The 13,001-nt window shown below is 52.0% G+C and overlaps 1 protein-coding gene across 3 annotated transcripts in view; it reads left to right on the top strand.

Moving 5' to 3' along the window:
• The first annotated feature begins 11,676 nt into the window (after positions 1-11,676).
• Positions 11,677-13,001, top strand: part of LOC111152582 (aldehyde dehydrogenase 1 family member A3) — a 37,145-nt gene continuing 35,820 nt past the window's right edge. For 2 of the 3 annotated variants that reach the window (XM_022511079.1, XM_022511078.1), the window contains exon 1: positions 11,677-11,825. In XM_022511079.1, coding sequence (XP_022366787.1) covers positions 11,727-11,825 — 99 coding nt within the window. In that variant the 5' untranslated portion in view covers positions 11,677-11,726. The remainder of the gene's footprint in view (positions 11,826-13,001) is intronic. The other variant, XM_022511080.1, reaches the window with a different exon arrangement.

Here is a 13,001-nt window from a genome sequence, read left to right as displayed (position 1 = left end):
TGCTTTGGAAAAGGGCTCTGCTATAATTGGTGGCCTTTATTTTGTGTCCAAACATGTCAGCACTGCCTAGTAATAGCCCAAGTCAGGCCTATTTCTGGCCCTTTCTGAGTTTACAGCCACTCGGGGGTGCCCTGAAGGGGTTGCTCATCTTTTTTTTTTTTTTTTTTTTTTTTTAAGATTTCATTTATTTATTTGACAGACGGAGATCACAAGTAGGCAGAGAGGCAGGCAGAGAGAGAGGGGGAAGCAGGCTCCCTGCTGAGCCGAGAGCCCGATGCGGGGCTCGATCCCAGGACCCTGGGATCATGACCTGAGCCGAAGGCAGAGGCCTTAACCCACTGAGCCACCCAGGCGCCCCTTGAATATATCATCTTAAAAACTTTCCTTCTACCCTAGAGTACCATCTCTTACCTCTATCTCTCTGGGATGGCAAATCAGGCATTATTCTACCTGGACATGTTTTCCCAACTAAATTAGAAACTCCTTGAAAGCAAAAACCATGTCCCATTTCTCTGCGGTCATCATAACCAACTCTTTTAACAAAGCATAAAACTTCACTTGGGATTGACCTTTTTACTTCTTCCAAGATAAAAACCAAGAGAGTACTTTGGCACATGCAAGGGATCATGGTTTCCCACCTGTAGAAGTCACCATAGGTCTGGGAGCCAGGTGGCTGGGGTTTCTAGTCCTGGCTTGGTCACAACTGATGCCCTGACCTGGACAATGCTGGTCCTCCCGAGTCCAGAGCTGATTTGCCTGTGAAATAAGGAAATAGGTTTTGGAGATCTCTGTGGCCTCTTACCAGGTCTACGGCATAGGCTAACCATTGAGAATGGCATCTCATCTAGGAACTTCCCCGGGACAGGTGGGAAAACAAGCGGGACTTACTTGTAGTACTCCAACTCAAGGCTTTTAACTTGTTCTAGAAAGACAATCAATGGCGATGCATTCACTGCAGACCTGCAAATGAACTACCAAATTCACAGTTGATGAAAGTGCGGAATAGGTAAACAACCACTTGCATTTTGAATATTTGGGGTCCTTTTGGAGATCTAGTACCAAGCTGTCCTGGGTCCATGACGCCCCCTGGTGGCCAGTGTGGGTAATGTCTCTGCAGTTACGCATTTGGATTCTGGATGACTTGGTGTCTCTCTTGACTGAGCATCTGCTTTTGGCTCAGGTCATGATCTCATGGTCCTGGGATTGGGCCCTGCATTGGGCTCCCTGCTCAGCAGGGAGTCTGCTTCTCCCTCTCCCTCTGTGCATGCTTTCTCGCACTCTCTCTCTAATAAGTAAAATCTTAAAAAAAAAAAAGAAGAAGAAGCAGCAGCAGCAGCAGACGCAGGAGACCAAACAATAAGCCAACTTGGCAATGGATGGTAAGTGCTATAAGGGCCGTAGGACAGGATGTTGTGAGGGAAGAATGTTGTGTGTGCTAGTCAGGGAGGCTTTTCTGATGAGGCAGCATTTGAGCTGAGACTGTCATGACAGAAGAGGTCACAAAAGAGCATTCCAGGCAGAGGCAACTGCCGGTGCAAAGGCCCTGAGGTAGAAATGAGATGGACGTGTTTTCAGAACAGAAAGACACACTGTGCAGCTGGTGTCTGGTGAGCATGCAGGGGCGCCTGGATGTGGCACAAGATGGAGGACAGACCAGGAGAGGCGTCGCCGGGTGTGAGGAGTTGATTCTGAGTGGGAGGGGTGGGGAACCAGCAGGGAGAGGAATGTGCTACTCCTATGCTGGATGCCTTCCCTTTCTTGCACATTCCTTATACTTCAGTCAATTCTACTTCAGACAGTATTTCTTTCTATTCCAGGCTTTATTCAAGTAAAAAAAAAAAAAAAAGAAAGAAAGAAAAAGAAAATTCTCTTCCCTTAATCAGCCTTCCTTTCCATCCCATTGAGAGCAAAATGACCCTACCTTTGGCCAATGTAGATCCTGTCGTGTTGGAGGACCCCTACTTGAGGAGATGAAGACCAACCACACACGCAGCCTGACCAGACACCCTCACCTGGAAAGGCCCATTTCCAGAACAGTCCAGCACCTGAGCAGCAGCCATCCACAGAACCGTGTGCTACTAAACGGTCCTGTCTTACAGGGTAGAAAGTTGGAGGTTAGAGGTCACCTCAGGTCCCACGGCCAACAACTTCCAGATTCAGGACGCTAGAAACTACTAACTTGGCCTTAGTCCATAGCATAATACGGAAGCAACGCGTGAACTCAAAATTGCGTGATTTTTTTTTTCATATCCACTATGCTAGCCACATATAGACAATGGGGGAGAAACTAGGTAGTGTTCCTGCCCCCAGAGTTCCAGTCTCATAAAGAAGGGATGCCTGGGTGGCTCAGTCGGTTAAGCATCTGACTCTTGAGCTCTACTCAGGTCATGATCTCGGGGTCTTGGGATGGACCACCACATCGGGGTCCCCGCTCGGTGGAGAGTCTGTTTCTCTTCTTCTTCTCCCTTTTCCCTCCCCCTGCTCCTGCATGCACTTTCCCTCTCTCTCCAAAATAAATAAAGTAAATCTTTTCTTAAAAAAGAAGACCCATATCAAATCAGTGACTACACAAAGAGATGTGTAATTATAATTTTGCATATACAAAATCATATGTATATTATAATGTAGCTGCCCCATGAGTCATGGGGAGAGTTACCACTCCTACAAAGACACCTGAGGCTCGGTGCCATCTCCCCGCTCTGGCCTCTCATTTGCTACATTGATTGTCCACTGTCTACACTTGGCTCTTTGCTATCATTACTTGAGCCATTCTGGGCAATCACCTTGTCAGGACCCACCACCCCCAGGGGGAAGGGTGGTCTCATGTCCCAAAATGGGCCCCCTGACCTGATAATATCCACCCCAGCCCCTCCGGTGACACAGAACCTAATCTCCAAAGTGCCCTAAAGTCACTCCCACCTTCCCTGAGTCTGTGTCCTGTTCCATTAAACCTGCCTTCCTCAAGCCCCAGAATTTGACATCAGTCTAAAGAACAATTTTTGTTCCATGTAATGAATATATAACCTCTTCTTCATAGTATTGCCTTGGTGTTCCTGGGCTTTGATTTTGTAAAACCGATTGATTAAAATTCTGCAAAGACATTCCTTTGGGCATAGCTGTAGGGAGTCTCTGAAGACTGGGGGGCAGCTGGCTCTTGGCTGGCATGGGTATTTGATTTTCCTTAGGCTTCTGGTGAAATGTGGGCCTACGGTGGATCTCCACTTTGAAAAGAAACAGAGAGCTGGAGAGAGGAAAAGGACTCGTTTCAGCCATCGGGACTAGTTGGGCTTCAGCTTGGGGGTGGGGGAAGAGCGTCCCTTCATACGGTATTGGCCAAGCAGAGACCAGAGCCTGGTGGGCCTCCTCATGCCATGATATGCATACAGAACTCCTGGGGCTCTGGTTCCAAGAGATTCTATCTCTGTAGGTCTCGAGCAGGGCCTGAGAGTCTGCATTTCTAAAAAGCTCCCAGATGAGATGCTGATGCTGCCGTTCTAGACAGCACACTTCTTAGATACTTGTTAGTAGCTGGTACGTGGTGCGGAATCCGGAGCCCACCTCAGGGATCGAGTCTGTACATTAACAAGATCCCAAGTGATTCCTGTGCTAGGTACAGTGTGAGAAGTCTGGTTTCTAGAGCAGCTCTGTATGTCGTGCCCACGGCAGACATGGCTAATCAATCACTGCACTGATGATGAGTTGAGATCCTTCTCTGCGCGGAGCTGCAAGTGCCCTTCTAATGCCTGAGCATCTGCCTTGGGGCTGGAATGCACTAGAAAGATTGGAAGAATCAGCCCTAACATGAGACACATGAAACAAGGGAGCCAAAAACAAGCTAGGGCAAATTTAGGCTTTTCAAACCAAAATGTTTTTAGAAGGAGCCCAGGAAGTGTCTGCATTGTCAGGATGAAGCATAAATACATATGAAGGGGACGTGTTTCAGAAGGGGTAGGCCTGGAGTCAGCCAGAGTAGGGTCTATGTCCCGTGGTGTCTGCAGCCACTGAAAGCTAGGACATCCATCAGAGAGAAAGCCAGGAAGAAAGTTCTAGAACAGCTGAAAAGCTGCCCACCCGGCTGGATGTTTCTTGGCTGGGGCTGAAGGAAGGGACTAGGGTGTGTCCCACTGGAATGAGAGTCTCAGGTGGCTTACGTGGAACATTCACCACACACCAAGCAGAGACTGGCACTGACACAGCTGTGATGTCACTTAGGTTTCTCTACCTGTGTGGGAGGTCCCAACACCTCCTTCTGACAGATGAGGAAAGTGAAATCCAGGAAGCTTCAAGAATGAGGCTAATAAATGCCTTAATGGGAGTCCTATCCAGTCTGTCTGCCCCCCTGGGCTCATATATATTTATCTTTTGGCATCAAAAAAAAAACAAAAAACAAAAAAAACACAAAAAACTATTTCCTGTAGTCTCTTGGCCAATTTCCATTAGAGGGTCCTTGGCTGTCTTGCCTGTGTGAGGGGAAGGAAAGGATGAAGATCAGGCATCATCCAGAAGGGAGATGCCTGGGAGCTGAGGACAGGCAGGACAGGGCTCTGGTGATGCTGTCAGTCAATTATGATGTGGGCAGCAGTGATGTCTTCCCGTCTCTTTTACCACAGGTGTGCTTGGCATGTCATACCTGTTCTCCTGTTAAGTCCCATGACCTTGCTGGGAAGGAATTGTGACTCTCGTTTTCGGAAGAGGAAGTGGACAAAGGGGTGATACGCGCTTAGCTCATGTGCCAGGTCCAAAGTGCTCCCTGGACAGAGAGTCACACGCACATGGGTCTGATCACAAAGCTAGGACCCCTTTACAGGTTCATGAAGAAGTGAGTGGGATTTTGTGGGCTTGCCTGGGCACGAATCCCCATTTCTAGCATCATGTCTATGATACGGGTAAAGTTTTGGGTACTATCAATAAGCTTTTGGAGCACCATTTATTTGTAAGTTGGGGAATTCCTGTTTCTCACAGTGGAAAAAACATTAGTGGCAACTTCCTACTGAACTTGGTCCCATGACATCTAGTGGCCACCCGAAGGAGTGCAGTGGGACCACACCGGACATTGGTTAGCAGGTGCAAATGCTGATAAAAGATGGGCTGAAATTCACAATAATTGAAGTATCCATGGAATTTAGAAAATGCCTATTTAAGCCATGTGAAATTTGTAATTCTTGTTTTTGTTCCTACTCTTTATGCTTGCTTACTATCACTGGTAGAAGATATAGCTTATCCAACCCATTGTCTTTTAATTGATAAACTATGTTTAATGATTATAATTTATAGTATGGCATACTAAAATATAATAGAAGCTCAATTCTTGCATTATGCTCAATAATGAAAAACAATATAAAGTTGGAGCTGCTAGAGGAGTTCAATTAGTCTATTCCCCTGGGGGAGGGGTGGATATTTTTGGATCACCATAATGCCCTATCAAAAAAGCCTACAGGACAATACACATAAATAGGCCTCCCATCTGTTATGCCTAAACATATTATAAGATCTGAGGGCTTTACAGAGACTTTCTGATTATAGGGGAACTTCTAGGGTACGGCTCGAGTAACTTTCACGCCACAAAGGCACGACAACAGAATCCCCAGGCTATTTCGTGAGAACACAGATTTTAACAGCTCCTCCACTCTCCACCCCCCATCTCTACCCCAGGATGCAAATAGTGGCAAACATCCAAAGGAAGATTCTTCTGTAACCGATGCTCCTTTACAGGGAGTCCTGGCTGAAAGGCAAGAGGAAAGTCTTGTCACTGTGAGGCTAGGATAGATGAGTCCAAGAGTGATTCGCCAAGCTAACACACTCAAATTAGTTTTCAAACATTTTGGGTTTGGCAAACTGCATCTCGCTAAGTCCCCTTTCCCAACATTTTTATACCCATGTGGATTTCAGGGGAAATTTAATATGTATGTTTCTGATTCACTTAGGCTTAACTCAGTGCCATTGTTTAGCAAAAGCCACTTTTGTCCAAGAATCTTCCAGATCCCTTTTATAAGCCCCTTAAATACCTTTCCTTCTAACCAGGAAGTGTGTTTTGCCAGAATCAATTGAGCTCACCGCCCCCCCCACACACAAATAATTCAAATTTTGTTCAAAACTTAGAATCCCTGAATTTCGAAGAGGCTTGCAAATTTGGCAAACAACTCCTCGTGTCACTGAGAAAGTCCAGTGGCAATACTGAGAAGTGTGGGATGTTATGAGAGAGACACGATGATTATATGTAGTGACATTTTGTGTACTTTAAAACCAGAAGTCTGACTTCTTGCTGCAAGGATTGAGGGCTGGCCTGGCCAAGCAGCTTCCAGATCTGGGTGGCCCAGGGACCTGAGCTCTCTAAGCATTGGTACCTTACTCACTCGGTAGGCTGGAAGGTGCAGCTAATTCCCATGGGCAATATAGGATGGTGGGCCACCTGCCCAGCCCTATAAAAATTCTCTTCCCTGGGAAGGACTTTAGCATCCAACTTAGGTAATCAAAGCTGTGGATGAACGAGTGGGTTAGCTTCATTTATTCCATCCCAGGGTTAATTTCATCTTTGTTTTTTAATTTACGAAACACCTGAGCACAGATATTCAGAACATTTAATTAAAACCAGAAAAGGGAGAGATGGTGATAAGATTTCAAACACGTTGCTTATTGCATATAAAGAAAACACAATTATTCTACCAGGGTTTAGAAGTTTGTTTCTTTTAGCCTCAGTGAAATAGTGTGATTTAAGTAGCCGGTTGCATCACTTAGGATTAGATTCAACCTCATATAACAGAAAGCCCAAAAAGCAGGCTGTAGTAGGACAGGGATTTCCACTGTGCTCACATGAAAGAAATCCAAGGGAGGAAATCCAGGGCAGAAAGCCTGGTTCTAGGGTCATAGGGTCTTCTTGTGTGTCTGCTCCAAGTTCCTTATCATATAATTTCCATTCTCAGAATTGCTTTATGGTCATAAGATAGCTGCAAGAGCCCCAGCCCTCACATCTCTGTTCCAGGCAGCAGGAAAGAAGAAGAGCCTCTCAGCTAACTCAGCCCCATGAAAAGAGCTCCTTCAGGAGCCAAAACCAAAGAGTTTGGCTTTGATCTCATTAGCCAGTCTTGTCTGCAAGAGAGACTGGAAAATATGTTTTATCCAAGCACACTGCTGTCCTCAATAATATGAAGTTCTGCTGGCAGGAAGGAAGGGATGAATTGGGTGATCAACCAGCTCTCTCTGCTTTACCTGCCATGCCCTCTCCTGGCCTTGTCACCACTCTTAATCACTGGGGTTACTGGTGGAAGACGGACCCTCAGGGCAAAGTTCCAGCAGCCATGAACTGTCTGAGTGTGTGGAAGGCCTAATCAAGGCCTGACCCACAAATATTTTGATGTATCCTCTTTGCTTTTATGTAGTTGCTTCTCTGCGTCTGCATGGTCTGAACCTGATTTACCTGACCAATACTGTGTGTGAAGATTTTCCCTCAAGTCTAGAAAGGACTGGAGGAGGAAGTAGCTGAAAACAGTGGTGCCGTGGCCCTTTCAGCTTTGACGTGGTTGGCGGGGGGGGGGGGGGGGGCCCGCTGGCTCATCTTCCTCAGGCCCGGATGCTCCTGTCTCTGGTATAATCACTAATGAAAACTCACAGGAAAACAGCTCGGGTGGTGTGTTCCCTGACAGAATGATGAAGAAGCATAGAGCGATCTTCACAGACCTTGACTTATAGTGATTGTGAAAGCCAAGTAGCTCCCTACTCAAGTAAAGTTGAGGCCACATTGAACACTTCACATGAAAGGGGGAAACTACCTTATCGACACCAGCGGGGAGATGCTGGCAGTAACGTTCATCTTCCCTCATTTCTTTTTTTGAGAGTTTACTAATTTATTTATTTATTTGTCAGAGAGAGAGCGCACAAGCAGGCAGAGTGGCAGGCAGAGGCAGAGAGAGAAGCAGGTTCTCTGCTGAGCAAGGAGCCCAATGTGGGACTTGATCCCAGGACCCTGAGATCATGATGTGAGCTGAAGGCACTGGCCTAAATATATTATAGGTGTCCCACCATCTTCCCTCATTTCGAGGGCACCTCTCAGCCCATTTTATAGCCAAGAAAACTGAGGTTAGGTCACCTGCCCTGGGGCACCCTGCTTCCCAACTTCTGAGAACCACTGTCCCCATGAGGAGCCTGGCTTTCCATGAAAGTGTTCTGAACACCCAGGGGTTCCAGAGCCTGGCCTTGACGTCTAGATGCTGAGTGAGGTGAGTGGCCTTCGGGAGGCAGTTCTGCAGCGAACCACCGGCTATGGGGATGCTGAGGACCTTCAGGAGATCTCTGGGCCCCCCTGCTGAGACTTGAAATAAAGTACAACAAAATGTGGGATCCATGACTATCTCCATCATTATTCATTACATTTGCTACAGACTCTCTGTATCTCCCGCAATGTTTTATAAGTTTAAAATGGAATTAGATGGAGCTTTCAATGCTGGGGGAGGAGTGGAGAGGTCATCTAACTTTGATTTTATCTGAGTTCTTTCTTCACGATTCCTTTTACTCAGTGTTCATCAAGCAACCAACCCCTCCACATGCAATGTCTCCGACTCCTAATGAGATATGCCAAGAAGCCAGACCATAGCAGTACCACAGAGCTGAACACGAAATAAAAAGAGTATTTCTACAATGACATTAGTAGAGCGACCGCGGATCAGAGACGTTTCCACAAGTCAGAGAAGCCGGGGAGCTCGTGAACTTCCCAGAAGAAAAGTCTGCAGAGAGAAAATCAGTCTCCGAGAGGAATGGCAAAACGGAGAACCAGCATCTATACGACACTTCACAGTTTAGAAAGCATGCCTTTGCACTGTTCTCTCGCTTGAGTTTCCGCAAACACCGAAGTGGGAAGGAGATCATTTTACAAAGAAAGTACGAGAAGCTCAGAAGGATGAAGTGTCCGACCCAAGAAAACACAGCTGGAATCTAGCCCCGGGATGTGGGCAGAAGGGGCTGGGCCTCTGGTGCCCTGGTGTTCTCTCTGGCATGTGGATACCCAGCAGCGGACTGTGGAAGGAAGGGGTCCTTCCTCCTCCCTTAGCAACAGCGCACACTTCCTCAGAGGTCAGGACCTCAGGGTCTGATCCCTAAGGAAGGCACAGCCTCCTGGGATGTGGCCACCATTTTGCACCAGGACCTTCACTCCGTTCTGTGCTGCTCCAGACACGTAGGGCCACGGGACACAGGTGCTCACCTTGGTGAGAGAAGAAGGGCAGACAGAAGAAGGCGAGAAAAATCCCTCCTCCACAGTCTGCCCCACCCACCCCCACACAGTCTGGCCCTGATTCCTGCACGGCTGCTGCCGTCTGGGGCAAGTGTCTGCATGCCTCTGTTTACTCACCTGTAAAATGGGGAGAAGAGCATCTTGCCTTCATCCCTCCCACTGGGTGGCCAGACGGGAGCAGCGGTAGCCTGCTGGTCTAGACAAGCCTGGCAGCAGGCTCATCCTCCTGACCTGTTCTCTGGGAGTTCCCTGCTCCGGCTGAGGGCCCCACTCCCATCCCAGGCTCCCAGGACCCTGTGGGTGGCTGTCAGGACGATTTGCAGGTGAGGTGGTCGGCATCGTGGCAACTGGTTCGCAAGCCCGGATACAGCAGGTCACAAGTGTGTCTTTGGGTGGCAGTTGAGGTGGCCTCTCTTCCAGATTTCATGACAAGCGAGGCAGCAGCAGTCTACCTTCGAGCAATCAGACTCCGCTCTGTTGGAGAACACAGTTCTAAGTCCCCGCCCTGTCTGCCTCTCCCCATCCATCCAGCGGTTATTAGCAGAATTTCCTCCACAAATCTTCAGACTTGTTTTTAAGCCCGACACAAACGACATAAGTTCAACCACTCGGAATCCTCCAGAAACTCTTGGAAGGAGAGTTCCGCTTAGAAAGCTTGTCCACTTGCAGTCTTTTCCAGCTTGGTGCCCCCACCAGGCTGGGGGCCTGGCGCTCAGGGCAGGGAGAATCTGCTGCGGGACTCCGCAGGCCTTTGTGGGCCCAGACACCCAGACGCTGGGGCTCAGCATCCAGCCAGGAGCCCTGACATGAGACATCCACCCACGTGTTTCCAACAGGGCTGAATGGGGGCCACGGGCCAGTCCGGCAGGGCAGGGAACCCAGGGGACTGGGTAGGAGCCACTGAAGAAAAGAGGCAGCATTGCCCCGGGGACTCATCAGTGTTAGTGAACACGGCAGGCATCCGGAGGCAGACTCACTGATGTGGGTCAGTGCTAAGCAAGGCAGGGGACCTCGTACCCCCTTTCCCTCCCTCACCTGTGTATTCTAACCCATAACAGCATAGGACCCTTTTATCCCCAGCAGTCGGGTGATCTCAGGAAGGGTTTGCAAACGTTTAAAAGCTTACTTACTCCACTATCTAGAAGGACACCCAGTAGCACTGCCGTGAGGAGGGAGAGAGGGGACAGAGGTGGTCACCATGACCGCAAAACCAACAGAAAGAACATCGCGACAGCGAGGAGTGCCTTCGTTTCCGGTCCCGCCAGTTGAGATGACTCACAGAAGGAAACGGGGCCGAGGAGCTGAGCCTAACTGGGGATTAAACCCATGCTTTTGTTGCTCAGTTCGTGCCCCACATCATTGTTCCAGAAACCTGAGGTATGACAAGCACGAGAAGCCACGGCCATATCTCAGATGGGACCCAGTGCAAGTCCCTAGGGTTGGTGTAGTGTTTGCCAAAGGGCAAAAGGAGAGGAGTGGGACAGGCCTCTGCTTCCCCGGGAAAAGATGAGCAGCCTACTGGACAAAAGCTTCAACTCTTAAAACACAAAGCCGCAAAGATCTCCTGTGCTTCCTCTCTTTATTTTGGGTTTTTTTTTTTTTTCATTCTGTTAAATTGACGTATAATTTATTCATTTGGAAGTCGAAATAATTGCGCCCAGGGCCCCTGCTGAAGGGCAGTCTGCGCCTGCTGAGGTCAGAGGCCCAGCGCGGCATAGGAAGGGCCAAACGCTGCCCCCCCCGCCCCCGCCCCGGGCCTTCTGGCCCTCGGCGTCTGAAGCCCCAGGGCCACGGGGAAAGTCGGGCCATCTGGGCTAGCCTGGCCCTGCAGGCGGTCCCAGCCGGGGCCGAGTGGGGCGCTAGGCGGGCGTCTGTCCTGAGAGCTGGGACCCGGCGGCCGGACTCTAGGCCCAGGCACGTGGGCTGCGAAGCGGGGCCGCCCGGGCGGGTTCGGCGACCCCTGATGCGGCTCGGGGTGGGGGGCCCCCCGGCGGGGTAGCGCGCATTCCGGGAGCGCGGGGCGCCGACCAAAGTCCGGCGAGTGCGCGGAGCCGCGTTGGGCAGGGGGCGGCAGGTGCGGCGGGGCGAGCTCGCCTGCCTTCGGGGAGAGAGCCGGGCGCTGTGGCCCCGGCGCCCCCGCTCCCTACCCTGGCCCGCTGCCCGAACCCTGGCACTTCCGGGGCCCGGCGGCGCTTCGGGGGAGCTCCTCCAAGGGCAGCCTCCGGGGGCGGGGGAGCGTGCGGCGCGGTGGCCGGGCGGGGGGTGGCCCGGCTCCCGCAGGGGCGGCGGGCGGGGTGGGGTGAAGCAGGCCGGCCCCCTCCCCTCCCGCCCGCCCTCCCTTCCTCCGGTCCTGCAGCCAATTAGACGGCCCCCTTGGGCGGGAGGCGTGGGTCGCTCCATAAAGCGGCGCGGAGCTGTCACCCCGCGAGCAGGCTGCGCACCATCCAGGCCGGAGCCAGTGCCGCAGACTCGGGCGCCTCGGGCCGGGGAGCGCAGAAGAGCCATGGCCACTACCAACGGGGCCGTGGAGAACGGGCAGCCGGACAGGAAGCCGCCTGCCCTGCCGCGCCCGGTCCGCAACCTGGAGGTCAAGTTCACCCAGGTGAGGCGGGCGCCCAGCCCACCCGACGGTCGCCTGGCTCCGCGCTGGGCTGTCCTGGCCAGGGTGGCGGGGACGAGAAGCCAGCAGGCGGGGAGCCCAGCCGCCCCGCTCCGAGGGTTCGGGGCGCTTCGGGCAGCGCGCCCGCAGCCGAGTTCGTCCCCCCGCTCCGTGACCGGAGCCTCTCAGCCCGAGGCCGGTCCTCTAGAAGCCGTGTCCGGCGGCGCAGGTCGTCCCGGGCGGGAGCGCGTCCGCCGCGCACCCCGAGGGGACTCGGCGATCTGCGCTCCCGGACGGGCTCTCGGGCGGCGGGGCTCAGCGCTTTAAGCTTCCAAGCCTGGCGAGGGCGGCTGCTCAGCGCCCGCGCGGCTCTGGGCTCCCGCCGGCGCGGCCCCGACGTGCCCTTGCCGGGTCCGCTTGCAAGGCGAGCCGAGGTGCGGGCCGCCGTGCCCCTGGCGCGCTGGCCTCCCCGCGGACCCTGCGGCACGGTTTCCGGGGCTCAACGGGTCGGGCCTCGCGAGTGTCAGAAGGTGCCTGAGAACACCGAGTTAGTCTGAGAGCTCGGGCTGCACTGGGGACCTGCGACTTGGAGATTCCAGAACCAGGTGATCGGGAGTACAGGAGGGACGTCGTACCTTCCGTGCTTGGCCTACCTACCTTACCAGTAGAGCCAGGGCGGGTAGGAAGGTGAACACAGATGAAACTGCCCTGGAGCCCCGCGGCCCTGGTGTTAACAGAGACTGCGTTCTCAATGGTCTCCGAACCGGGGCCTGGGAAGCCGTGGGTGGCCAGGCCGCAGTGCGCCGCGCACCATGGAGTCTCTGCTATTTTGCGCTGGGCTGGGAGGCTGGAGCGTCTGGAAAGCGGTGAGATCACCTGCCTAGGGCAGAAAGGAAGATGGCGAGGCCTGGAGCCCAGGCTGAAGAGGGCTGCCGGGGGCGCGTCCCGTGGGAGAACCCTCGGAGGCTCTCCGGAGGCTGCGGACTAGGGCCGGGAGTGCGGCCGGGTCGCCGGCCAGCCGAGAGTCTCGGCTGGCTTCTCTTTCCCCAACTTTCCCTCCTTTTAATTTTTTTTTTTAATTTGCATCTTATCCATAACCCTCCCCACCCCCAACTCCAGCTGACACAGCACTGAGAAAATTTCCCCATCAATTTTACTTTCAAAAAGTAGCAATTATGT

The sequence above is a fragment of the Enhydra lutris genome, unplaced genomic scaffold (genome assembly GCF_002288905.1).
Source record: "Enhydra lutris kenyoni isolate GAN:26980312 unplaced genomic scaffold, ASM228890v2 scaffoldscaffold29, whole genome shotgun sequence".
Classification (NCBI taxonomy): Eukaryota; Metazoa; Chordata; class Mammalia; order Carnivora; family Mustelidae; genus Enhydra; species Enhydra lutris.
This window is presented reverse-complemented; position numbering and strand designations above follow the sequence as displayed.